Source organism: Sciurus vulgaris (assembly GCF_902686455.1).
Source record: "Sciurus vulgaris genome assembly, chromosome: 7".
NCBI lineage: Eukaryota > Metazoa > Chordata > Mammalia > Rodentia > Sciuridae > Sciurus > Sciurus vulgaris.
The window spans coordinates 14,336,337-14,364,265 of record NC_136467.1 but is presented as its reverse complement, the minus strand read 5'-3'; the positions used below and the strand labels follow the sequence as shown (position 1 = coordinate 14,364,265).

The 27,929-nt window shown below is 40.6% G+C and overlaps 1 protein-coding gene across 2 annotated transcripts in view; it reads right to left on the bottom strand.

Moving 5' to 3' along the window:
* Positions 1-27,362, bottom strand: part of SYNE1 (spectrin repeat containing nuclear envelope protein 1) — a gene marked incomplete at its 5' end in the record, with an annotated part of 439,816 nt that extends 412,454 nt beyond the window's left edge. Inside the window, 2 exons of one of the 2 annotated variants that reach the window (XM_079147945.1) lie at positions 18,672-18,952; positions 26,806-27,362. In XM_079147945.1, the coding sequence (XP_079004071.1) occupies positions 18,672-18,738 (67 nt within the window). The remainder of the gene's footprint in view (positions 1-18,671; positions 18,953-26,805) is intronic. The other variant, XM_079147948.1, reaches the window with a different exon arrangement.
* Between the last annotated feature and the right edge of the window lie 567 nt (positions 27,363-27,929).

The following is a 27,929-nucleotide window of genomic DNA, read 5'->3' as shown; positions in this document are numbered from 1 at the left end:
TGAACAACCACTCAGGAGATGGCTCTGCTGAATAGCTGCAGAGAAAAAAGCTACAAGGAGAAGCAGCCCTTGGACATTCACAGAAAAGACAGCAGACTATCACCTGAGATGCTTTTTGACTCACTAGGCTGATCACTGTTCCAGTGGGAATCTAACTGGGGCCGCAGTTGAGACGCACTTGGTAGGTCACTTGGAGAGGACTGGTTCATTGGTGAGATCACAGCAGAGGTCAGATGAGAACCTTAAACAGGAGCCAGAGGTTCCATTCCCTACTGACTCCATACTGATCCCTAGGCTCTGGGGAAAGAGCTTTGTAAAGTCACCTTTGTAAAGGGCTCACCTGGCCGCCCTGCACTTCAGACGCTCTTTGTCCTGGGTTTTCTTGCTCATTGAAGGCCACTCATGTGGACTGGGTGCTTGTGCTCCTTAGATTTATTTTAAAGGCTGGTGCTCATCTCTTTGCAGACATGCTGCTCCAGGAATCTTCTCCACTTTTTTTTTTTTTTTTTTTTCCCCCATCCAAGTTCCCCCAACTCTCAATTCACATGCTAAAATCCTAACCCCTGAACCACAGAATACAAACTTAGTTGGCGATAGGGTCTTCACAGAGGTAATGAAGTTAAGGCAGCTCGTTAGGATGGACCCTAGTCCAACATGGCTGGTGTCCTTGTTAAAAGAAGAAATCTGAACACAGAGATACCCAGAGAGGGACTACAATGTGAAGAACACAGGAAAATCCAGCCACGTACAAGCCAGGGAGGGGCATCAACAGGTCCCTCCCTCCCAACCTAAGGGATACCTTGGTTTCAGACGGTTAGCCTCCAGAACCATGAAACAATATATTTCTGTTGTTTGAACCACCTGTTTGTGGTGTTTTGTTCTGTCAGTCCTAGCTAACTAACACAGGCAGTCTGCACTAAGAACGAAACAGTGTTAATTAGTACTTCCTTATTTAAAAACAAAATGCATCTGGTTGTAGGTATTTTTGTTATTTTCCATCCTCTCTGGAATTAGGAGGTATAAATAAGGATTTGTCATGCTCTGAAACTTGGCACACAATGGTTTCCTCGTTTTGCTGAGACCTTGAGTTTCAGGTAGCTACTACTGATAGAAAGAAGGAGAAAGAAAGGAAAAAAGGGAGAGAGGGTTGGGATGTAGCTCAGCAGTACAGCATTTGCCTAGGATGCCTGAGGATGCACAAAGGTTCTATCCTAGCACTGGAGAAAAAAGAAAAAGCAAAAGAGAGAGCAGTGACTTTGAAAGTGCTAGGGGTGTGTGCCCCTTTGGAGGGCAGCAGCAGAGGCAGGTCCTACCCTCAGGGTAGCCTGATGGCAGGCGCCCCCTCTGCAGCAGCTCCAGGGGAAGTCAAGCTAGCTGCACCTGGGAAATGAGGGGGAAAAGGGAAAAAAGTAAACGTGAGCCTGCCCAAGAAGGACAGGTAGCACTCGGCCAACCCAGCAGAGGATCAGTGTATTTCAGCTCAAATAAGCAGACTGAGGGGAAGTACCATTTGCCAGGAATTCGAGGTGGGACTCGTGCATCTTGGTGCCCACTGATTCCAAGACCTCTCACTACCTCTCATTTCCATTCACAGCCCTAAGGGATGCAGCCAAGGTGGTTGTCTGGGTGATTCAAGGAGCAGGAAATTCAAGCTCCAATACCTGATTCGCTATATGGTGCACTGGAGTTGGGGAGACATCTTGGCTTCCCTTCTTAGGCCTTTTTGGCCTGCATGGTTGATTTCAATGCTGTATTTTGTATCATAACAACTAAATTCAGTTTTAACCTATCACAGACAGTTGTTATTTTGTAGAAATGTATTTGTGCCATTTTTAACTGAAACATAACTGACTGTCCACCCTCAGCCACGTGGGGATCAGTGTGATCAAAGGAAACCGCATCAGATCCTGACAAGTTTCCTCTCAGAACTTTCCAGTCAAGTTGGATGTGGCTGCCAGGAGAATAACTCTGCTTCTAGGTCAGGTAGTTGTACTCTCTCTGAAGAAAAGGGCTGGGAAGTTCATCTGAAAATATTCCATACTAAAGAAAATCTATCCCAGCTTACTTTCAACTTTTAAATTGCTAATATATTCATTAGACTTTTGTAATCTTGGAAAAAAGTTAATTAAAATGATTAGAAACTAGGTTTTTTGGGTTTTTTTTTTTCTTTTTTTTTTTTTTTGGGTTTTTTTTTTTCTTTTTTTTTTTTTTTTGTTGTTGTTGTTTTGGTACTGGGCATTGAACCCAGGGGCACTTTGCCACTGAGCTACACCCCTAGTTCTTTTTATCTTTTGTTTTAGGACAGAGTCTTGCTAATTTGCTGAAAGTCTCCCTAATTTGTGAAGGCTCTGCCTTCTGAGTCTCTGAGATTACAGTATGCACCACTGTGCCTGGCTAGAAACTAATTTTAGAAGGTATTAATATATTTACATCCTTTCTATAACAGTGAAAGCTAAACACAATACAGAAAAAGTTAAATCAAATGGCACATATATAAAATGGAATATTATTCAAACATTCAAAGATGATAAAAAGGTGTATTTATTGGTATATGAAGATGTTCATAATACAGTGTTTTGTACAACTATCCTACATACTGTAAAGCAGTATTTATTGTGTAAATTTATTTTTATGCTTATACATTGAAATATACCTGAAAGACTATCCACCAATATACTTACATCTTTCTGTCTATCTAATATATTTCTATCTATGTACTCTTATTGGGAAGTATTAGCAATTTCTTCTTCATACTTTCTATATTGGTTGAGTTTTAAGAACCTTGCATTATAATATAACCTGTGGCAATTAAGGTATTTTCAGACTAAAAATGTTTTATAAAAATCTGTCTAATATTTTTTGTGGTTACATCACTGATAGGTTACTAAAATCACTAGGGCTTATGAAGAATATTTTTGCTGAACATAGAGAAATTTTACTAGTTTTCCATTTTGACTTATTTCTCCCTTGGAGAAGTGAAGGCATTACATTTCCTAAGTCACATTATTAATTAGCTACCCAGCAATGAAGAAATTTAAAAATGGGCTCAATTTCTCCTCTTAAATCAGAAAGAACAGGTACTTGGTCCTTCAAAGTTCTAGTTGTCCTTGAAATGTAGAGGCTAATGTTATGCATAACAAGAAATAGTTAAGCTTATTGAACATGTAAAGGCTCACATTCATGTGCAGCTGATAAAGTGACTTTGCCCAGAGGAAACACATTACAGCCCTTCAGTCCATACTGGAGGCTAATTCAACATTTCCATTATAAAACTCCAGTTTTGAGGTATCAACAACTGAGCCAATTAAGACTAGCTCCAGACTGAAACTCCACACAGAGCTTTCTGAGCAGAAGCTCTCTTTTCATAGTGCTTAGCATAGAAACAATTTGCCTTTTCTAAGTGCATATCTTTAAAGCCATTTTCATAGTTTTGATTTACATTTGGGGCCTTTATTAATTTTAAAAGAATTTTTTTCTTCTTCTTGAAGCTAAATACACTCCTTAGAGTAATACTTGGTTCTAAAGAGAAAGAGTAGAGTGTGCCATTCAAGTAGTCCACGCCTTCCCAGAGCCAAGATAAAGCATTGAGTTCAGAAAAGCAACACTGACCCACTGTAACTCCTAATGTCTGAGGCATGAACTAAAGCCAGCTCTCCCCAGCAGAATGGAGAGTAGGGTGGCATTGCAAACCTGTGTTATAAACACACCACGGACATGCTGTGGGCAAGGAAATGAGCAGCTCCGTCTTCCACGGCGCAGTCTGAGGTTTGGCAGAGGAGCAGCCAGTTTGTCATCTACAACCCCGGGGCCATCTGGAGTGTGGCAAGACGGGGAGCTCATTGGCAGTTCTGTCAGATGTGGCCTAGTTCCTAAAACCTAGCGGGAGAATCATAGTGAGAGAGGGCCAGCACCCAGGCTGGAGAATAAGAACAGCATCAGACAGAAGCTGTTCTTTGGGGGCTTCCTCACTAGCCTGGGAGGAACCTAATCAACTTAAAAAGGTCCTCTGACCCTGTCCATAGCAACTTGCAGAAGAATTTTTCAAGAGCAAAATGATGGTTACAACTTTTGCAACTTCAACCTTCCTCAAGAGCCAGGACCCACCACCATGAGCTTCAGAGCGAGGTCCCTTAGGTGTGACTGTCCTGGGACACAGGAGATGCTCACTTTACGTGTGACAGGAAAGGGAAATCTGCAGAACTGCACTCTCGACTGCATTTTATGAACAAAGATCGCACAGGTGCAAAGAAATGAATCAATCAGAGAGCAAAGCTTTCAAAAGAAAAAAAGTTCTTATAATTTAATCTATAGACTAACAGCCAGTGTTTACTAGTTCAACTGACAAATAAGGACTAAATAGGAACTAAAGAGAAATATCTCATTTTTAACAGTCCTAATGAAGCAACAGCTAAAAGCTGATGTGATGAGCTAAAGATTTCCTCTCCCCCTCTCACTGTCCCTCTGTATCTCTACCTCTTCCTTTTGTTCTCTTCAAAGACACACTGTAGAGACGGTGAGTTTACTAATCCAAACTCATCCAACAAATGTTTAGGGAACTTCACTATATTTTGCAAAGTTGAAACAGATGCAAACTATGTTCTCCATGACTCCAATGGTACAAGAACAGGCACTGTGGTCTGGACATGGAATGCCCTCAAAAGGCCCATGTATTAAAGCCTGGGTCCCCGGGGGTGGAGGTACTGGGAGGTGCTGTGGACCTTTAGGAGGTGGGCCTTGGGAGAAGTTCTTAGATCACTGGGTGCATGCCCTCAAAGTGGACCTGACCTGTCCTCTTTCTCTTGGCTTTTTGGTCTTGAGGTGAATAGTTTGCCGTCACTCACTCTCATCCTGATGTGCTGCCCTCCCCACAGGTCCAAAGAAATAGAGTCACTCGATCCTAGACTGGAAGTTGCAGAGCCATGAGTCAAAATTTTTCTCTTTGTAAATTAATACCTCCAGTATTTTATCACAGTAATGGGAAGCTCACTAATGCAACAGGCAAATACAAAGTTTATATTACAAGCATACACTGAATGTCAGTCTTGCTTTTCAACTATATAATTAGTATGAATATATCCAGAAATAAGAAATGTAATAGCTAGTTTCTCATTAAGATTATTTAGTAAGACCTAAATGGTTTTGGTGGGAAAATAGATATGAAAATAATATCAACAATATTCAAAAGCTAAAAAGGCAACATTTCTTTAAAAAGCATATGATTTTATCATGACAGAAAAATTCCTTACAATTTCCTAACTCTGTAGACAAACAATCTAGGTTCAACTCCTATTTTGCTTTAACTAAGTGCGTGACTTTGCACTTGTTATTTAATCTTTAGGAATCTGAATTACTCATCTTTTCTCATCAAGCTGATCTTTTAAGATTTTTCCATCTAAAATGATGAGATTCCGTGTCTTTCAGAACATATTTCAACAATTAAGTGTCACCAAGGCAATTTTAAAAATCACAGATCTCTTTTATAGGTAATGTTAAATTGTCAAAATTGAATTTCTAATATAATTACACATCTTCCAAATATTTATAATTTATATATATTTTCTTTTGAGAAGGATCTCACTGTGTTGCCCTGGCTGGTCTCAAACTTCTGGGCTCAGCTGATCTTCCTTTCAAGTAGCTTGGGCTACAGGCACACGGCACTGGAACTGGCTTCAAATACTTATAAATACTTAATTAAGTTTTATGTAATTGTTGTTGTTACAATAAACCCATAAAGGTATATCCAAGACACTAAGAAATATGCACAAATGTATGACTATCAAGTTATCCCCAAGTTTCCTCAGACACCAGAGTCCCTCAAATGTCTAGTAGTGACCTAGGTTTATCACTACACCACTCTAAAATTGTTTTTTCATCTGAAAAAAATTAAGAACATCACACCATGATCAGTAAGGTCCCTCCAATGTTGTCATGAAACTACTCGTTTTTAAAGTACAAAGTAACAAGAAAAGAAAATATACAAAGCTTCAAAATACATCAGAAATGACACTCCTTCTTTTCTTGATTATTATCACAGAGATAGCAATTATTACTTTAAAAAAGGAAGCATTATATCACACAGATGAGACACAGGTATTTTTCAAACTTGTAAAATGAAATAGATATTAAAATGAAATTTGGACACCCACATTTCCAGTCGGGTTTACATATGCTTCATTTGAATTTATTACTGGATTCACCAATGATGCATAGGTATTAGTGACAATGTAACAGAAGAGGTATCACAACATTAGGATGCAAAATGACCTCAGAATATCTGCTTCCTGGTGTAGGAGAGCCATGAATTTGGCAATGCTTACTCAAGGAACTGTCTTCACGCCTTTGACTTGCAAATGTAAGAACCAGGCACTCCCTGGGATTTTTCACAACTTCACTGAATAAGATGAAGTCAAGAGATGGAAGTTTTCTACACATTTTTTTGTATGCCACACATCATATTTCTTACAACTTGAATTACAACTTGACTACATGCTACTAATTATCAGGATAGAGAAATTAAAGGAATATAATTAATATGAATATGTCCAGAAATAAGAAAAATAATTGCTAGTCTCTCATCTTGATTATTCAGGATGACTAAATGTTTTGGGTGCAAACAGGATATTAAGAGTATTGATTTTCATAATGAGCTTTCCTTTTGCAGAAATGTATGGGCAAGTTTCAGTTCACTAAGTGACCACAAATTCCTTTTGATGGTAAGTTCATTTGAATCTAGAGAGATAAGGTTATAAGTGATAGGCCAGCAGAGCATCCAACTTGTGGAGAGATCGGCTGATCGTGTCCACAGAGGAGCCGTGAGCTCTGGCAAGCACATTTTGTGACAGCCATGAGTCTTCTCACTCCACTGTCCTGCAGGACCAGTTTCAGGTATGATTTCGAAACAGTTCAGGACTCTCTCCATGTATTGCTCCGTCTCCCTTTTGGTTCTTTTTCACCTCTTTTACGACAGCGTAAAGTCTCAGGATCCTAAGTCTCCCAGAGTGATTTCCTTGAGAGCTGGCCTCACAGGTGTGGTGCGCCCCCCAGCACGGGTTCTTGTTCTTTTATATATGAAGTTAGTCTTACCCACTGAACAAGTGATTCCCACATTTTCATGTTGTGCTGACCCTGAGAATTTTGTAGCTGACCTTGCCCCCTCTGCATAATGACCCAGCGATCATGAACAGCCACGCCCAGGACACCTGGGAGGAGTAGGGTGACACAGGAATGTTGAGTTGTCCCTCAGTGCTCTGAGACTGGGATCCATCCCTCTCTCCGTCAGACCTCCGTTCATCACTTCACTGCTCTAGAATGCTCTCATTTCATGGCAGAACGAGAACATCAAATCAATGAGCCCTAAATCCCCTTCCAATCTGAACAACCACACTCCCTCGTATAAAACTAGGGACACATGCTTTTAAGAGTAAGATGTTTGCAGCTCATGTGGAGTGAAAAAAAACACATGAAAGCAATTGAGTAGTTTGCTACCCTTATCAATTTGCTTAATTATCTATCTGTTTTGTGCAAAGTTGTGTTATTCATTCACTTGTAAATCAAATCTATACTTATCCATCATATCTATCACTCAATTTAAAAATTCTTTGTTCATTATCTTTGCATCCAGGAGACTATAGTTCTGCAAAGACAGGACCTCTCTGAATCATTGTCACAGCTGTACCCAGAAGACTGGAGCAGTCATCGCCGTAAATATTTGTTAACGGTGTGAATGTACAGCCAGCTGAATGGACTAGGCACTTGCTAAAGGTCAGATGTGTGCTCAGTAATGAATATGCAAAGTTGAATGAGCTACGGCTTCTGCCCTTGAGGTTCTAATGTTCCAATGCGACACAGATAAGAAAAGGAACCCTTACAGACTGAGTATGCCTTAACAGACAGATTGCTCAAAGTAGGCCATAAATGAGGGAATCTTTCTCACTGGCTGGTGTATGGGGAAGGCTGCACAGAGGAGGCAAGGTTGAGCGGGGCCTTGAGGCTTGAGGAAAGCAAGAGGGGGGAGGGAGGAACTAGAGGAGACAGAAAGAATGTGACAAGACCAAGTGAGATCACAGATTAGCTTGAGGGGAGTTGGAAGTGGTTCAGAGAGACCAAAACATCACAGTCTGTGGAGCGTTAATAGAATGAAGATAGGAAGATTGGTAGGAGTCCCATAGTGAAGATTCTTTCTGCCACAATGAGTTCATCTTGAAGGTTACCATGAGACACAGAGGATCAGGGAAGGGGACAAGATGAAGGTGTGTTTGGAAAGATCTGTTGCTACATTATTAAGGGTGCAACCCATCCAGGTTTGGGGATAAACTCTCAGAATTCCACATTCTCTTGACTATGAATGCTCATCTCAACAAAAATTGAATCGATTGAGATGAATCTATGAGAACTTTCAGAAAAGTTTAGGAGCTGAAAATGTAGACTATGAGGATGCAATTAGTATAATTCGTGGCAAAATAGACACTGTAGTTCACAACACCTAACGACATATAGAAAGTATGACCATGGATAATAACGACCACCGAAACAGGATGAACCCTGGGAATCTCAGCAATCTTCCCAAGTTAGTGAACCAGTCAACATAATAATCAAAAAAGCAGTAAAATGGATTTAAATGTCAGGGGAACAACATTGGTGACACATCTGAGGAGACACACAAACAAAGGGCAATTGTATAATTCAAGGTAAATGATCTTTTGAACATGGGCGGAGACCAGTGTTTAGTAAACATCGAAGATTAATATCAGTAGAGGAAGGAATTGTTTGTTTTTTAATCAAGAGGTCATTGAGAACAATGGGGAAAAAAAAGAGCATAGGTTACCATAGAAACCATTTTCAAAAATACTTAAACTTCACTACAGCCAAAGAATTCAAAATCATACATGGATCATTCAATGCTGAATCTGTTTGGGATAGTCACCAACTTCTTTCAGATGTTTCCATTCATTTACTTGAGAAGAAACAAAGTGCCACTTGACTATCATTAGCATACTGTAACACTGCATATATTCTTTTTAAAATTATTTTATTTTTACAGGCTGTATTTTGATTCATTGTACACAAATGGGGTACATCCTTTCGCTTCTACGTTGTGCACGATATAGATTCACACCATTCCTGTAAGAATGTATGTACATAGGGTAATGATGTCTGTCTCATTCCACCATTTTTCATACCACCCCTCATTTCCCTCTACATGATCTAAAGTTCCTCCATTCTTCTCTGGGGGGGACCACCCACCCCCCGGTCCCCATTATATATTCATCCACTTATCAGGGAAAACATTCGGCCTTTGGTTTTTTGGGATTGGCTTATTTCACTTAGCATGATATTCTCCAATTCCATCCATTTGCCGCAAATGCCATAATATTATTATTCTTTATGTGTGTATGTATCACAGTTTCTTTATCCATTCATCTGTCGAAGGGCATCTAGCCTGGTTCCACAATCTAGCTATTGTGAGTTGAGCTGCTATGAACATTGATGTGGCTGCATCACTGTGGTATGCTAATTTCAAGTCCTTTGGGTAAAAACCGAGGAGTGGGATAACTGCATCTATTCTTATAAAGTAACTTTGAAACTCTTTAAAATAAATGCATGCATGGTTCACTGAACACCTAACCTAAATAATTGCTTAAACTATAGACTGTCATTCAAAGATCAGGAAATATTTATTTAGTTGTACATACAGAAAAAGAATGAGTGATATCCTCATTTGCCCCAATCTGAAAGAAAATACAATAGAAATGTCCTCAATTACCCAATTTGGAATGAAAATAAAAGAGAAAAATAATAGGCTGAGATATGAATTGGTTTTGTTTAGCCTTTGAAGATAGATGAGGAATTTCTCACATAAAATTTGGGATCTAATAATTTTTTGTTTATGGGTGTTTATTACCTTAAAATATGCTTTAAGGGGACTCTAGCATTCATGGGTGCATGTATGGTCTTTATCAGGAGCCAACCCAAGGTCCCAGGTCAGATCCAACACAGGCAGGGTTGAATAGCTACTAGCAAGGTGATTCAGAGCTGGCCCAAAAGTAAATACTTCTACCATTTTGCTTAAAGCACTGTTGGGGAGATTACCACCCAGTCTTGAAGGAAAGGAAATTCTAGTGTCCTAACAACGTTTCAGACAATCCAAACATGTGATGCCCCACGTTCTCCTTTCTCTTAGTGAAACCATGCCATAGCGAGCTAACGGAACAACAACCAATGCCAAGAAAACAGCTCCCACCGACTCCACAATGACAGTCTCCAAAACAGGAGCAGGACTGATACTAGTTTCAAATGGAAAGAATCTAGAAAATAATGTCACAGGGTGCAGGTGGATGTATGAGGGAGGAGGTGCACCAGGAAGGAAGTCAGGAGGGATGTGACAGACACCCAGGTGCCCACAAGGGCATCAAGAGGAGCACCATCCCATGAAAACTGTCCTTGGTTCATAGCAGGGTCCCAACTCCACGAGGGTGGAAGACAGTGCAGGGCCTAAGAGCCATTTCACCCTTGGGTCTCATTTCTGCTCGATCTCCACATGAAGTAGAGTAGAATTATATTTAATAATCTTTTAAGGACTGACTCTTATCTAATTAACTCCTGAGAACCTTGCTATTCCTTACAGGTCTCACACAAGTCTGCTCTTCCGTCTTCTGAAAACGATTGGAAACTACAGGCACATGCATTTGCACCTATTCTGACCTAGTATTTGCATATCAAATACACACAATATTTTATATACTAAACATCTACGAACAGGCACACGTAAACATTACAACACCAAATATGGTCAGTTGCTCCCCTTGGGACTCATTCTCCCCTTGCCCTCTGGGCCTGCCATCTTTCCTCTTCCTTCCTCCCACACTGGATGGAGAGTCTGTCCCATAGTGGAAGCCTGTCATTCACCATCCACTGAAACATTGGCTTCTCTAACTCAACCTCTTTTCCATCTGTCCTTGCTCCCTGGGTGATATCAACTGGCCCCACAGCTTCCAAAACTGTCTCTGTGTTGGGGGCTTCCAAAGGTCTTCTTTCTCCAGCTGTCCTCGCCATCCCTGCAGCTGTACATACTAACTCCTTTCTGAGATGTCTCCAGACATCTAAAATGAGTGAGCGAAGCGGGGTTCCTCCAGTAGTCTTCTTCCATCTCTGTGGTTGGATCTCCTCACTTCCTTTCTGGCTTGTCTACATGTCTAAAATAAGTTCTTAAATTGTTTTCCTCATCAAATTTTCCTCCCTCTTTCCTTCTTTCAAAGTAAAAACTGAGAGGGCCAACTTTTATTCCTATCTCTCGTGTGCTACCTCTTATGCATCTGTGAATTATTTTAGCCATAATTTCAAAATATATCCAGGGTGTTACCACCTCTCTCCCTGTTTAACACCTAGTCCAAACCACAGTTGTCTCTTGACTATTAAAGTCAGCATGATATTTTATGATATTACTCCACAATACTTGTGAACCATCCACATTATGAAATGCTCTGTGCCTGCTCCTGTGGAGGGCACTCGCGTGAATTTGACCCACTTTCTGCTCTCAAGGTTTTGCACTCTGGGTGTGTGGGTCAGACACATACATGAGACATAATGTGAAGCCATACCAGGTAACTGGTGAGAGGGCTAAAAGGTACCAGAGGAGTCAAGAGGGAGGAGGGAAAGTTGTCATCGCGTTAGTGACAAAGTCTTCACTGAGGAGACTGCATTTAAGTTGGTCATTGAAGATTCATCGAGTCTAAAGTTCAGTTTTAGGAGCATTAAATTTAGCTCATTGATGAAGGTGGCCCAGAAGGAGACAGACAGAGCATCCTCAGAGTATGGCAAGTAGTGTCATTTGGCTGAAATGTGAGATCTGTAGGGGAGCTTAAATGTTAGGTGTTAGAATAAGTAAGCCAAGAAGTTAATTGAGACTTTAATTGGGAGGTCAAGGCAATAATCTTGTTACATATGTTTAATGTCACAAGTGACAAGAATAAAGTAGTACATTAAAAAAATTAACATAGAGGCACTATGATGTGTGGGGATGCTTTACCATTTCCTGCATGGGCATTAGACTCTGTATATCAGCTGCCACACTCTACATCAAGTGCAATATAGAGTATCCACACGACCCATATTCACACATGTATGATTTTTGGACCAACTTTGATTTACATTTGACTAGTCGACATAATATTACTTGTGAGCCTCTGCTATTTTTGATTCAGCAGTTTTTTCCATTTGATAGGTAATATTCTAAAGGTTGTTGAAGACCCTGAATGTGCAAGACATTTTCTTCACACAACACAATGAATTAAATAGCTCTACAAACAGAAAGGCTTGCAGGACTGAGCAGTGTAGAAATGCAAGCATTTTAATGCATATAAAAAGCAATATAAACATGGAACTATATTCTTGAGAAGGAAAACTTGTTTAAAGCATTTAGTCATAAAAACAGTACACACATCTGAGAAGTCCATATCATCACTCATTCAGACAGGATGTGTGTTCTTAAGAGTGATTTTATATTAAAAGCCCCAATACACAAAATTTAGGTAATTTTTTTAAAAGAGAGCAAAGAAATACTATTTAAATGGTTTGTTCCCTTGTTTTTAGATTCCATGACTAACCTTATCTTTGGTTCATTAGTTTAGGAATCATTACTTATTAATTTATTCATCAAATATTTATGTAACTATGATGTTCCAAAATACAAAGAAATGATTCTGGTTTTGTGTCAACTTCGATTTGAGATAGCATCACACAACATTCCTGTAGGAAGAGAAAGAGATGAAACCCAAAGGAGAGTTTTACCTAAGTTCAATTAATGGGCTTTGATGCTCCTTTTTGGTTTTATGCGATGATTTTGTACTGAACAGCTAGCAAATTTGATAGATAAATCTCCAAGGGTCAAATGCTTTTCTCTTTGGTTTCATTCTAAATCTAGTCAAAAAAGTCAAAGATCAAAATCTGACTTTGTACAGAATAATCTTTTTTATTAACTCATTCTATGTGACATTTGTTTCTACTTTTAAAATTTGTTCTAATTATTTATACATGACAATAGAATGGAATATAACTTCTCATTCTTCTGGTTGTACATGATGTAGAGTTACACCAGTCATGTAGTCATATATGCACATAGGGTAATAATGTCTGATTTGTTCTACTATTTTTCCTACCCCTGTATCCCCTCCCCTCTCTTTACTCCCTTCTGCCTAATTCAAAGTACCTCTATTCTTCCCTAGCCCACCCTCAACTAAGTGTGAATTAGCATCCACATATCAGAGAAAACATTTGGCCTTTGGTTCTTGGGGATTGACTTATTTTACTGGGCATGATATTCTCCAGTTCCATCTATTTACTGGCAAATACCATAATTTACCTAAGCCTAAACCCTGCCTCTATGTGACATTTTAGCAGGTACATTTGCATCTTTTTGGCATTTTCTACTCTGTCTATAAGATAGTGTCAACGTCACCCCACGATACAATACTCAACACTGATGCGTTAACCTGAAAATCCATAAAGTTTAACACATTCAAATGAAAAAAGTAGTTGGTAAAGTCAGTCAACCAATGTTTCAAGTAAATGTTAAGCATAAGTACTATGAAAAGTTACAAAGTTCTTTACAATATTGTTACTTTCATGTAAAAACTATAATCTGAAGACTTGAGACATTTATTTTCTTGGACGTGACCTTAAAATGACTCTATAAACCATTTGTTAAATGGATCTCTTTAGTTAGCACTTAAAAGCAAAAAATAGACTAATTATGTGCATTTAAAAATTTAATATGCCCCTACTACACTATTTTCTTATATTTGCTTTTAAGTTTATATAGAAATTGATTAAAGTTACAGAAACACTTATTATTCTTAAGGGCAAATGAAACTCCGCATTGCAGTCTGACTGCTCATCCATAATTCAGGATCCCAGCCTAAAACATTATGCTCAAACAAGCACAAATATTGGCAAAGGTGAAATATTGAACTGCTACAGTAGCAGCTAAATTATGTAGCAATCTGTGTGTGTGCTTGAGTTTCCTCGTACTGGAAATAAAAATTGAAAGCAGAAAAATAGTCCACAATAATAGCTGTAGACTAAATAAGCAAGATAGTAAAGCCAAGTTGCCATTATTTAGAGTGACATTCTCTTTAATTGTTATCCATAGTTCTTAAATGACAGTGAAACCCAAGGGGGTGTGGTGGGGATGGGGACAAAAACAGTAGTTATTCATTATCTATCCAGGCAGAGAAAAGGGAATTCTATAAGAATGTGTTTATGAAGTTGAATTTTGAAAACGGCAAGCAAGTCTGATTCTATTTAAGCTTATAGGAATTTATCTTCCCTCAAGTAAATTTCCTCATTCGTCTTAATTATCTGGGCAATAAAGCCAGCCCTCCACTTATTAGGACCTCATTCACTCGTTTGGAGGTTCCAGCCAGCCCATAAACAAGATTTATAAATACGCTTAGTAGATGACAGGTTTCTTCTCTCCGGAAGGGCTGGCCCCTCTGTGGGTGCAAAGCATCAGTAAGGACTAACTGTGAGAACTGAGAGCAGGGAAAAGCCACATTGCCCTCTGAATCAGCAGTTAACCAGAGGATGGATTTGTAAACAGACACATCCACCAGATCACTTTCACTTCCTGTCATTTCACTTTGCATCCTCTGATGTTGACTAGGTGTGTCCCATTTTGTAGCAAAGCAGATCTTACATTTGTGGCCATCAATAATCTACATACAGTAGGTAATTGAAGCTTAGGAATTTTCTCTCCTGAATTTTAAGCCTAATTTTTCTAACTCTGTCAGGTACCCTTTTGATTTGTTATAACTTTTGCAGAAAGGAAGAATAATTAATACAATAAGTATAGTCACCTCTTTATGTAATAAAATTACTAGTTTCATACAGCACTGAATACATTAGACATTAACATTCTTCCCCAAATCTGGATGATTAGTAAAATTTAAGAAAGATGAACAATAAATTACCAAGCTGTGACTTCTTATCCAGTGTTCTCCTGTGACTATTGGAACAGCTCAACATAGCACAGCTATGCCAACAGTTTGTAAAGCCCCTTGTAGATTAGCTCATGAGAGTCACAACACAATTCTGAGCTTCTAAGCTGGGTGGAAGCTGTTCATATTTTGTGAATGTGGCACCTACATGTGTAGGTGTTAAATAGGGAATCCACTACCCGGGCCCAGTGTGCAATGGAGATGGGGACCCTGCTCTTTCCCCCACTCCACTCATTACTCAATAAAAAACACATATATATCCATTATTTAAAAAAATAATAAAACATGCCATTAGTATTCTTAATTCTCCTCCTGCCCCACCCATGACCTCAACAAAAGGACTTCCATTCAAACCAAGATCAGAATGAAGAGTAGTGATTGTAGAACCAAAAACTAATGCTAATACTAGACAAAGGTGCCAAAAATATGCAATGGAGAAAAGATAGCCTCTTCAACAAATGGTGCTGGGAAAACTGGAAATCCATATGCAACAGAATGAAACTAAACCCCTATCTCTCACCCTGCACAAAAATCAACTCATAATGGATCAAGAACCTTGAAATCAGACCAGAGACCCAGCATCTTATAGAAGAAAAAGTAGGTCCAAATCTTCAACTGTTGGCTTAGGATTAGACTTCCTTAACAGGACTCCCATAGCACAAGAAATAAAAGCAAGAATCAATAACTGGGACAGATTCAAACTAAATAGCTTTCTCTCAGCAAAGGAAACTATCAGCAATGCGAAAAGAGAGCCTACAGAGTGGGAGAATATCTTTGCCACTCATACTTCAGATAGAGCACTAATTTCCAGAATATATAAAGAACTCAAAAAACTCTACCCGAAGAATACAAATAACTCAATCAACAAATGGGCTAAGGATATGAACAGACGCTTCACAGAAGAAGATCTACAAGCAATCAACAAACATATGAAAAAATGTTCAACATCTTTAGTAATAAGAGAAATGCAAATCAAAACTACACTAAGATTCCATCTCACCCCAATTAGAATGGAGATTATTAAGAATACAAGCAACAATAGGTGTTGGTGAGGATGTGGGGAAAAAGGTACACTCATACATTGCTGGTGGGGCTGCAAATTAGTGCAGCTACTCTGGAAAGCAGTGTGGAGATTCCTTAACTTGGAATGGACCCACCATTTGACCCACCTATCCCACTCCTCAGCCTGTACCCAAAGGACTTAAAATCAGCATGCTACAGAGATACAGCCACATCAATGTTCATAGCGGCTCAATTCACAAAAGTCAGATTGTGGAACCAACCTAGATGTCCTTCAATTGATGAATGGATGAAGAAACTGTGGTATATATATACAATGGAGTATTACTCAGCTATAAAGAATAATAAAATTATGGCATTTGCAGGCAAATGGATGAAATTGTTTTTTTTGAGATTGGCTTAACTCACGTAGCATGATATTCTCCAAAGGACGAATGATCTCCCTGATAAGCGGATGATGACACATAATGGGGGGGGGGCAAGAATGGAGGAAGGAGGGACTGTGTGGAGGGAAAAGAGGGATGGGAGGGATGGGGGGAAGGAAAAAATAACAGAATGAATCAAACATCATTACCCTATATAAATGTATGATTACGCAAATGGTATGCTGTTACTCCATGTACAAACAGAAACAACATGTATCCCATTTGTTTACAATAAAAATAAATTAAAAAAAAAAACTGATGCTAAGTGATTTCAACTTTTCTCTTCACAACATTCCTCTGTTGTCAATGTGTGTCTCATCCAGAGAAGTTTAATAAACTTGAGGGGAAATCTGCTTTATAACCTAAATTATCTTTTCTATACCTTTGTTCTTTTGTAAGGAACCTGTAGGTTTCCTTTCTATCTGTTCATAGCTGCCATAACTGAAATGGTTCAGTAATTTGCCCTCAGGCACACAGCAAAGACAAACAAACAGAAGAATGAACTCCAAATCCAGCATCCCATTTACCCAAATCAAGATACTCAATTAAAACGTGAGTTCCCTGCTTCTGGGCAGACACAATCAGATAATTTTTCAGCCTAAGGAAAACGATCTCTACCTGTATATTCAGTAAAGATCTGGTTTTTTCTTTTTCTTTTTCATTTTCTCTTTTTGATACCAGAGATATAGAACCCAGAGGTGCTTTACCACAAAGATACATCCCCAACCCTTTTTATTTTTTATTTTGTGACAGTGTCTTGCTAAGTTGCTTAGGGCCTTGCTAAAAAAGATCTGTTCTTTAATTTAACAAGACTCTCTGGCATGAAAAATGGAATTGTTCAACAACAAACTCAAAACAAGTCACCTTTCACACTAAGGTATCACAAGTAGCACTGGGCAGGTGCATAGAATGACCACAGTTGCACTCAGACATCTTGGCAATGTCAGGTCAGACATGAAGAAACTGATCCAGATCCACATGTCCTGATTTTCTATATCTATGAGCATATTCTGGGCCATGAATGTTCAGATTTAAGAGCTCAGTGTGTATTTTGAAAATCAAGAACTCTTCACTGGAATTTACTGCTGTGCACATCAAATATACTGTAAGCAAAGGAAGTGGGATCAAGACACCATCTTGCTATGGTGCAAAACCACAATGGCCATTTGTTGCCAGTACTAGAAAACTTGAAAGTCAACCTATAACATTATTTTTAAGCTCTCTGGACAAAGGTTAGAGTAAAACCCTTGTAAATTTGGAAATCTTTGTATCCTGAAAGTATACATCAGAGCATTGGGATTATGACTAAAAAGCAACATTTTCACATACATCCAGGAGATAATTTGTTTTATGGTTCAAGGATTACATTCATTTAAAGAAAACAGAATTGGAAGTTCCCTTATGAACTGACATAATGATTCACTATTAATTCTCTTCTAGAAGACAATTCACTGTTAGAAAAAGAGCATCTGCAAGAAACGCAGAACTAGTTCATCTGTTGCCACTGACCATTAATGTCATGTCCTTTCATCTCTCGGAGCCTCTTTTGCCTTATTTTGTTAATAACTTTGTTTTGTTTTGTTTTGTTTTTGGTTGTTGTGGTGTTACTGGAGGTTAAATCCAGGTGTACTCTACCACTGACTTATATCCCCAGCTCTTATTGTTTTATTTTGAGATGGGGTCTCTATGTTTCTCAGGCTGATCTAGAACATGCCATCCTCCTGCCTCAGGCTCCCTAGTAGCTGGGTTACAGTTGTGTGCCACCACATCCAGTTTTTGTTAAAAACAAAACAAAACAAATAAACAAAAGCTTCTAGATGCTTGAGGACTTCATCACTGGTAAATGCATTCACTACCTGGCAACAGTACATGACTGTGTCCAGGCACTACCATTGCTTTTATTGAAGGAGAGCATCAGTACAGTTGGCAATGACTCTGATTTCCCAGCTGGGGACCGAAGGACCATTTGGATCACACTAATGCAGACAGAATCAGCCAGACCCACATCTTTGTCTCTTCCTTCTACATAAAAAGGCTCATCTTAAGACAGCATGGACTTGTTAAAAGAACAATGAAAGAAAAGATGTCCAGTCTATCATTTGCTCTTTTTTGCTTTGCTTTCAATTCATAAAATTGAAAAAAAAAATCTAAGCAAATGTAGATTCTCAGTTATGTTGGTATTTGGATATGGAAGTATACTTTTTAAAAAAACACTGAAATATCTGCCCCTTACCTTGCAGCCTCTGCATCACATTGGCAATGTCCCGAGGAGAGCGGGAGGTGGCTCTGGAGCTTGCCATGGTCCCTCCTGTGGCATGAAACCAAGACCACCGATAGGCTCCTCCCCCAGGAGCACAGGACTATGCTCCGGAAAACATGAGAGGACTTAGTAGACGTGAGGAGTAACAGAGGAATCCAAGGTACTGGCAGCAGTCAGTGAGTGAGATCTCCAAAACATTGAACCACCTCTTCTTTTCTTTTTTTAAGACCACCCTCTGAAATGAACTCTGGAATCTGAAAAATAAAACAAGAAAAAGGTACAATAAAAAAAAAAAAAAAATCTATGTAGGCCATTATAGTGCTAAAAGGAGAACTCTTTCCATTCAGTTTGAATGACTGATTCATTATCAACTGAAATAGCCAAAGTAAAGAACATTTATAAAGTCCCATGCAAATGTTAGAAGTTTCTGTGATATCTGACAAAATACATAAATTGGACCTAAAATAAAATTGGTTGCTGAAAGGAGCAATGCAAACTTTCATTCCATATTTTCTTTTCGAACAACAAACTTTACCAATCTATGAACTCTATACTCAAAACACTGAATACTATTTCTCAGTATTCACAGGTTCTTTATCTATGCTATTTTGGCTGTTTTGCAAAACATATTTTGCTCTGTTTTGTTGTACAGTTTCCAGGAATAAGAGTGTATCATAGCTCCTAATAACAATTTGATGAATTAAAAGAGTATAAGTGTAAAAATGATTGCATTCTCAAAATCTGACTTTTAAATATTCTAAATTTAGACGACAAAATGGGTTGGATTTTGCTTTCTTCCTCCCTATACAGAAAGACTCTAAAGTAGGTTGTAAGGCTGAAGTGATGTGGACTAGTCAGAGGACATTGTTCATCTCTTTCCTGAATTCTCAGCTGTGGTCAAGTGTAACTGGTCATTCAGGAGTTGGGCAGTGAACTAGAGGTAGGTGAAGTTGGAGGAGTCTTGACATTGGGCAATGTACTTTGAACAAGGGTTGCTAACCCAAGGACTGGTCTTGCCATGAACAAGATAATCAGAAGAGAGGGCTGAATAATGCACCCAGAGAAAGGTACTTAACCAAGGGCCACAGAGGAGGTCCACATGAGCCTGCTATTCTACTGCAATTCACACTGTACCTCTGGGTTATGATGATGATGATGATGATGATGATGATGATGATGTGGGAAAAGAAATAGGGGTGGGAAGAAAAGAAGGAGGGCATAAGCTAAAGAAGGACCAGCATATGTGCATGTGTTGGCCCACCTGCCCAAAGGAAAGGAAGAGTCTATGCATGCTACAAAATGATGCCATAATCTAAATGTCTGGTCCTTAAAACAGTGTTATTTATGATGGATTGGTTAAGCAATAGAGTGTATCTACAAAATAAAATTGACCTTAAACGGCATTATTAATACTAGTATATATTGGTCTCTGGTTTGAATGCATACATGCAAAGCTAATAATATTTTTTGTACTATCATTTTTAAAAGGATGCAAAATATTGCACACAGCTACTGCTACTGCCTTGTGCTTAAAAATAAAAGGAACTACAGGAGCAAGAAGCAAGAAGGCCTCATTAACTGCTCACTTTGCCAGTTAGAGGGCAGAGAGGAGTGAACGGTGTCAAGTAGTAGGAAGATAAAGGCAGACCTATCTCAGCCACTTGAAAGCAGATTAGTAAGAGGAGGACCAGGTACTTGGCATCTTTTAGGCTAGAGGGCTACCTCTCAGTGGGTGGCTCCCCAAGAGATTCTCAGAAGGAAAATAATTATTTATGGCTGGGTTATCGCATATCATGTCCTACAACTCTGCCAAAATCGTGGGCCCATTAGCAGCCTGTTTCTCTGGGGAATATTCTCACCTGTCCATTCACAAAAGCTACCCTAACTTGGGAAAACCACAGTGAGAAATGCCTGAGGAAACTTACAACTGTCTTTTTCTCTAATCTGTTAGAAAGTTAGGTTCCACAAATGCAAGAGTATAATTTTCTGAAATCTATCTATGTCCGTAAGATCTGTCAATATTATTATCTGCATACATTCTAAGCAAGGATGAGGAAAGAAAGGCACTTCAGTCCAGCTGCCCTACATTAGGCCCCCACCTTTAATCAAGAAGTACAGAATTAAAAGGGATTTCTGCAAGTCATTGCATTACAGATCCCTCTGCTTCTTCCCTCTTCCGGTCACATTCATGTCACAGAAAAGATTAATTCTAACATCAGTTAATCTCTACTTGTCTCCAGTATGCATCCAGTCTTACTGCCACAGCATAACTAACACACTGAGTGACAAGGTCAATGCTGGGGCTACCAACATGAATATGACCCCGACTCTTCTTTTGAGGAATTTAGACCATATGGAAAAGACAACAAAGAGAAAACAATACAAAAATCCCAGGGGTAAGCGCAAATATAAAGATTGAGGGCTAGAGAGGAGAGGGCTATGCCAATCTGGGGGTTCTGGGAAATTCTCCTGGAAAGGAGCTAACACCTGCACTCAGTCTCAATCAATGAGTTAGAGTTAGGTGAAAATATGGACGATACTTTCCAGGTAGATTGGCCAGTTTGAACAAAGGCACGGGCATGAGACGTAGTATGAATCCTATGTGGAACAGCCAATTGCCTGACCCTGAAGGCCTCTGCCAGGTGACACTCTGGCAAATGAGGGAGTGGCCAGATGGTGGGGGTCCCTGCATACCATGCACAGAAGAGTGGTTCTGGTTCTCTAGGAGGCAACAAGAAACCATCAGGGGACCTTGGGCTGGAAGTGAGAAGGCATGATTTAGATGAATAGCTACAGTGTTTAAGGGTGTATTTGAGGTGGTCAAGGCTGGAAGACCAGTTAGGGAGGTTATGTCAGGAATTCAAACAGGAGAGGATGAAAGACTGACACTGGAGAGAGGGGAGGGTGTGAGAGTAAAGACAAGGCTGAAGAACCTCCACCAGGCAAATTTTATAAGACTTGGTGATTGGTCAGCTGGGGGTAGGAGGGTTGGGGCGGAGGGAGTATAGGTGGAAGGAGGCAGGATTTCCAAGGTGCACAAGGGAGACTGAGGAGTCTCAGGGGATGCTCAGGATTCATGGTGCCATTAGTGGAGCTCCACAGGAGGAGCTGCACCAGGTTCCCCTCCAAATACCTCTCACACCATATCCCCCTGTCTTTGCAGCAACTCTGTAAAGCCACTTCTTCATTGCTCCTTTGCCTCGCCTTGGAGGAAATGCTCCTAGCAAACCCAACACATCACTCACAAGGACCCCCAGCCCACACGAAGCCCTCCCTAGAGGTACGTGCACACACTCAGCATGGTCTCCCTCAATTCCTCTCGAGCACCAACACTCCACACCAGCACCAGTACACGCTGGCCTACACTCTGCACCATTGTTAATCTTGCTTTAATCAGAACATAAGCATTTTGCTGGAATAGGAACTCTAACTGGCACTGTTTTCATAACTCATACATTGACAGCCAGCATATTTCTGGGCACACCCGATGCCCTCAGTGTGCAGTTTTGTTTTGTCAAATCGAGTTCATAATACTTTATGTGGGAGAGATAAGACCCAGAAAACCCCTTGCTCCCCAGCACAACAGAAGTTGGTGCAACATCCTTCCTTTCTCAGGCCCAAGATAAACCATTTTGCTTTCATCATTCTTTATACACAGGCCTTATATTATAAAATTAGGATTTTCTTACTTCTTATTGATATTTTAATTTTGTGTCATGTGATCTGATAAGAAATTTAAAAATAATAAAAAGAATGCAATACAAGGAGACTGGGATTAGGAGATACAAATTCTAGGCTTAACTTTGTCCCAACTAGTGGGGCGATTTTGAGAAGGCTCTATGCACGGATGTCCTTGTCCTCAACGACCACTTGTTGGACAGAGAACAGTACAGGAAATGCACAGACTAGATGAAGAAAGACTAGGAGCGCAATCTTAATTCCGTCTCTATGATCTTAACAAAGGTTAGTTTTTCTGAGTCCTTGTTCCTTCATCTGTAAAATGAGGTTAATTTATGTGAAATTAGGTTAAATTTTATCCTATTTAAAAAGTTTCAAGAAGGTAAATCCTGGGGCTAGGGCTGTAGTTCAGAGGTAGCATGCTTGCCTAGTATGTGTGATGCCCTGGGTTCAATCACCAGTTGTGCTTAAGTAAATAAATAACTTGTGGCATGCAGTTGAGTTTCAGCAAAATCACTCGTTTCCATTTTCCTTCCATTGTCCTCAGTTTCTCCACCAGCAATTTGAGAAATGACCGCCAAATGGAAAGATATCCCCACAGGTGCACTCTGATTCCAAAACTAATGGTAGCACAAGTGACAGCTAAAACTATAGGTGAATAATCATAAGAACCTCAAACCAACTAGTTATATAGTCGCATTCTCATTGTGGACATGACCTACAGAACCAGATCTCCAAAGGAAGATCCAGAACGACCAATAAGTTCACAATCCCAGGGTGTTCAAAGGAGTTTTTCATAGGTGCAGGATATTGTGTGGTGAGGGGTTAGGGAATGAAGGGTTAAGCCAGGTACTTGGATGGAAAGGGAGAATTGAACAGACACTGATGGATCACATACCTGCACCAGCTCCACATCTCTCCAGAAGAAGGAATTAAGAAAAGGCAGTTAAGTACGTTTACCATACTTAGCAGAGAGGTAAGATCCTGTATTTATTATTTCACAGCCAATATATATTGAGAAACTATTTGTAAGAGGCCATGGTGTACACTGAAATGGTGAACAAGAAAGACAAGTGCCTCTTTGAGCTTATATACCAGAGGAGGTGATGATATAAACACTATTGCCACAACACAGGGTGACTTGTAATGGAGAAGCCCAGGCCACTGTGGACACAAACAGAATACCCAATCAATAACTGTCTGCTGCACTCAGAGGTGCAGGATGCAGAGGGAATTTCGACTTTGTGCTATTTGGAATTCTCTTGGCTGATTGACAGTCTCTCTTCTTACACCAATACCTGTGAAAAGTACAGTCCTGAAGCATCACAACTCAATTTGTCCTGTCTTTACCCAAAATGTATCATAGACTACCATGGCAGTTTCTTATTTGTGTAACTAGAAAGGAATACACAGAGGAAGCAGTAGGAAAAACACTACCAGGCCACAAGAATATGCCTTAAGACAATACAACCAAAATTTTAGATATTAGGAAACTATAGTAGAAAATTCCAAACCCTGAAAAATTGAAATAAAAGAATAGAGACCATAGACACATAAAAAGATTCACAGCAGTATGATATCTGAATATTGCTTAATTATATATCTAAATATGTACATGAAAGCCATAATACTGAAATTCACTACTAAATTAAAAATGTAAAAGCCATTTCAACAACCCCCCTTTAAGTCTTTTACTGGCTTATATTCACATCAGTCTCTAATTTTAAATTTAATTATTTTTTCTGCTCTACCCCTAGTAATGACACTACTTAATAAACATTAAGATGACTAAGAAGTAGGAAAGAGAAGGGACATCACTGGTTTAATATAAAAATATTACTAATATATGTATGCAGGTTATCAGTAAACAACTCTGTTCTTCACTATTATGAATTATTCAGGAAAATGATAAGAAATGGTCCTTTCCCTCAAAACACAAGAATACCAACAAGGAAGCACAAGACAAAGTATAGAACAGACCAGCATGAAGAGCATTCAGTGTCATGATGCAAATGATTTTGTAAGCTGGAAATATAAATTACACCCAAAGATAACTGCCGCCTTCTTTCCACACCTTGCTCAATATGTATTTCACCCCTTACCCAACATTAGTTCTCGTTTGATTACACCCCAAGGAAGGACACTCAAGAGATGTCCCCACAGAGGCATCTTGGGTGCTTAACACCAGTCACATTCAGGCTACAGGGTGTGGCTGCAGTAGCTAGAACTGCAAAAATGCTACCCACCTTGCCCTGACTTCCTGTTATAGTCTCACCTCCTGACAGTGGCCAGAAGCCGTGTGCTGCATATAATTATCAGAGAATAGGACCCAGCAAAGCACCAAGCAGTTCTAGAAATTTTTCAAATGGCAAAATAGTTTTTTCCAGTCCCTGCTCCCTGGTAGGAAGGAATCAAGTGAAAAGAGTGCTCACTTGGGAACAATAAGGACAAAAACAAACCATTTTGTAGAAAATCATTAGTTAAGAAAGATAAAAGTAAGGCTATAATGTAAGAGTTGATGGACTATTTTTTCAAAGTCTAGCAATATTATAATCATGGTCAGTCTGAGCATGTTTTTATTTTTTTATCTTTAACAAGAAACATTAAGTTAGTAGTGATTCGGTACATTTTGTTCTAAATCTGCCACAAAGTAATCAACAGACTCAAAAGCACAAGAAAAATAGTTATGTATTTTAGTGCACTATTCTGATGATAGCAGGAACTTTTTATCCATGTTATTAATCTTTTTCATCATGGGGAATAGAAAAGCTTTCACAAAGAACAATCCTCATGACTCACAATTAAATCAGCATTTTATGAAGATGTAGGTCATATTAATAACCTTAGCTTGATTTAAAATTAGTAGGCATTCTATTACATAGGACTGACTTGTATAGGCATATGAATCCTACCTTTAGGAAAGTAGTTCTTAGATCAAGACAAACAAATTTGCATTAAAGAACAGAAAATAATGCATTTGGGGCTTTCTTCATGTTGATAGAAAAAAATATTCGAGATGCCTAAGTTTTTCACTCCAAACTGAAGAGCTCGGAAATGAACATCACGGGCTGCTGAGGTTTCACAGCTGATATTTCTTGGCTGTACCTGACTCTTAACGGTAGAGGCCTGAACTTCCAGCATCAAACCCTGTTATCCCAAGCAGCTCCCCCAATCTCCCTTCCCAGGGGGCTTTCCTTTCTGGGTCTGACGGCTGCTGCATTTTGCACTAAATTCTGCCCTTTGCGATGCACCTGCCCCGCTGTGAACCACCATTTCCCAGAACTCCTCGGGCAGCAGCGCCGAATCGGTCTGAAGCATGTCTATCTGGAGAGGAGATGAAAGTTATCTTGCCCTCTAGTGTAGGCGCTGCCTGGAAGCGACTGCACCATGACAGCGCCGGGGGAGTCGCCCGGGCCTCGGCGCGGTCTGCAAGCCCTGGGCTCCGCTACCCATTTTCCCTCCCCCTGCCTTCCTAAAATAGTCCAGGGGTGGAGGAAGGGAGGCTCCTAGAAATTGCTCAACGCCCTCCATCTCCCATCAGATAGTAGCAACAGTACCGACCATCACAATAAGAGGGTGGCTGCCTCTGCCTCGGTGTCGTGAGAGCCCAGGGGATGTGCCACAGCGGAAGCGACGACTCGGAGAGGGGGATATTCACAGGGAGATCTACGTAGGAGATGCAGGGCTCCCACCTCCTAATCTCCTCACCCATGAGTGTCACACACGTACGCGCACCACCGCCACCCTCTCCTCCCACCCGGCACGCAGAGCCTCAGCCTCAGCGTGCAACACAAACTTGCTGACGATTTGCCTGCAATTTGTGCGCCCTGCACACGTCTCCCTCTCTCCCTCTCTCTCTCTGTCTGTCCTTCCCTCTCTCTCTTCTTCCTATCTTATTTATTTATTTTTATTTATTTATTTTTTTACCTTTTCCCGGCCTCGCTCAGGTTCCAGGCAGCGAGGCGATGTGAGCGACTGCCTTCTCCCGGCTCCCTGCGGCGGGACCGGGATGAGCGGCTGTCCGCCCGCCCTGTCGCCGGCGCTCGGGCGCGGTCCGCAGGGCTGCAGGGAGCCCGGCCGCCCTGGCGACAGAGTACAACAAGCCAGCCGCGCTCGGGGCCGGCGCTCACCCCCGGGCGCGCACACACTCGCTGCTGCGCCGCCGCTGGCTGCTCTGCCCTCCCTCCGCGCTCGGTTCCTCCCCCGGCCGCACTCTGGGGGGTTAGGCCTCCCCCATCTCCCGCCCCCCGCAGCCCGCGCTCCAGCCCGAAGGGAAGGTCGCCCCGGAAGATGCAGCCTCTGGGCAGGGGCCTCCGCTACCCCCGGCCCGCCACACCCCCTCCCGGCCCCGCGCCGGCTCCGGGATGCGCGGGTCCCTGGCGGAGCTGGGGGCGGGGACCTGAAGTCCGGCTTCCAGGCTTCCCCCTACCTCGGAGAGATGCTTGGCCTCAGCTCTTTCTCTGCAGTCGCAAAGTCCTTCTGTGTGACCTAACCTCTTGGCAAGCGCTGGTACGGGTCCTGCTCCAGGTGGTCGAGGTGGGAAGGAAACGTCCCAGAGCGCGGGGACCTGCTGCCTCTGCTGCTGGGGGAGCTGTGCGGTCCCGGCCGCCAACTATTGCTCAGGGTTCCTCCGCCCGGTTGACCTCCGGAGCCGAACCTATCTTGACAGACCGGGAGGTTCCCAGATGGTCCCAGGAAGGACGTGATGCAGTTCCAGGAACACACTCAGCCGGCTCCTTTTAAATCCACCTCCAAGAAGATTCGAACAGCTGACCTTTGGGCTGTCAAACCAGTAACAATTTGAGGAGACTGGAAGAGCTGTATAGATTTTTGTTGCTGTTTTTTTTTTTTTTAAGCTTAGATTTCTTGAGATGGCATTTGAAAATTAATTTATAATTCTTTTTAAAAATGCTTATTAGTATTATGACAATGCTAAAAAGAACACCTTTGGGTCCTTCAGACTTGCCATGAAAATTGTGGAGCCATTTGAGCCTCTTCCCACAAGTCCTTCCAGTTGTGTAGGGCATTCTAGGGTTGCCTAGGAGCTTTCAGGAGACTTTATTTTGTTGTGGTTTTACTGTTTCCAAGCAAAGTCAAACAAAGTTTCTCTCACTAACAATGAAGTTCAAGTCCAACAGGATTGCTGCAGCTAAAGTAATTGCAAATATGTTGCAAGAATCTCAAAAATAATAATTAGTCCTTGAATCTTCAATCTTAACAAAACCATTCTTATTTTCTAAATTCGCTGAAAGAGAGGACCAATTTATGAAGTGTGTGAGGTTTCTGCCTCCTGCCTTTCCCTCACCTCCAACCAACATTCCTGCTATTAGCTTTCCATTTCCTTCTAATTCCCTTTTTCTGGATCCCATCGAATAATAACATCTGAAACAAATCTGGCAAACCAATCTGATGTATTCTCTTTCCTTGAGTTTACTATTTTTTCAAAAAATTAAGATTCCAAACATTGGCCAATTGCAAAACTTGATATATCAGGAGATTGGGGCTAGAGGAGCAGGGTGGTATTTTGCAATGAAATCAGTGGTACCTGGCCTC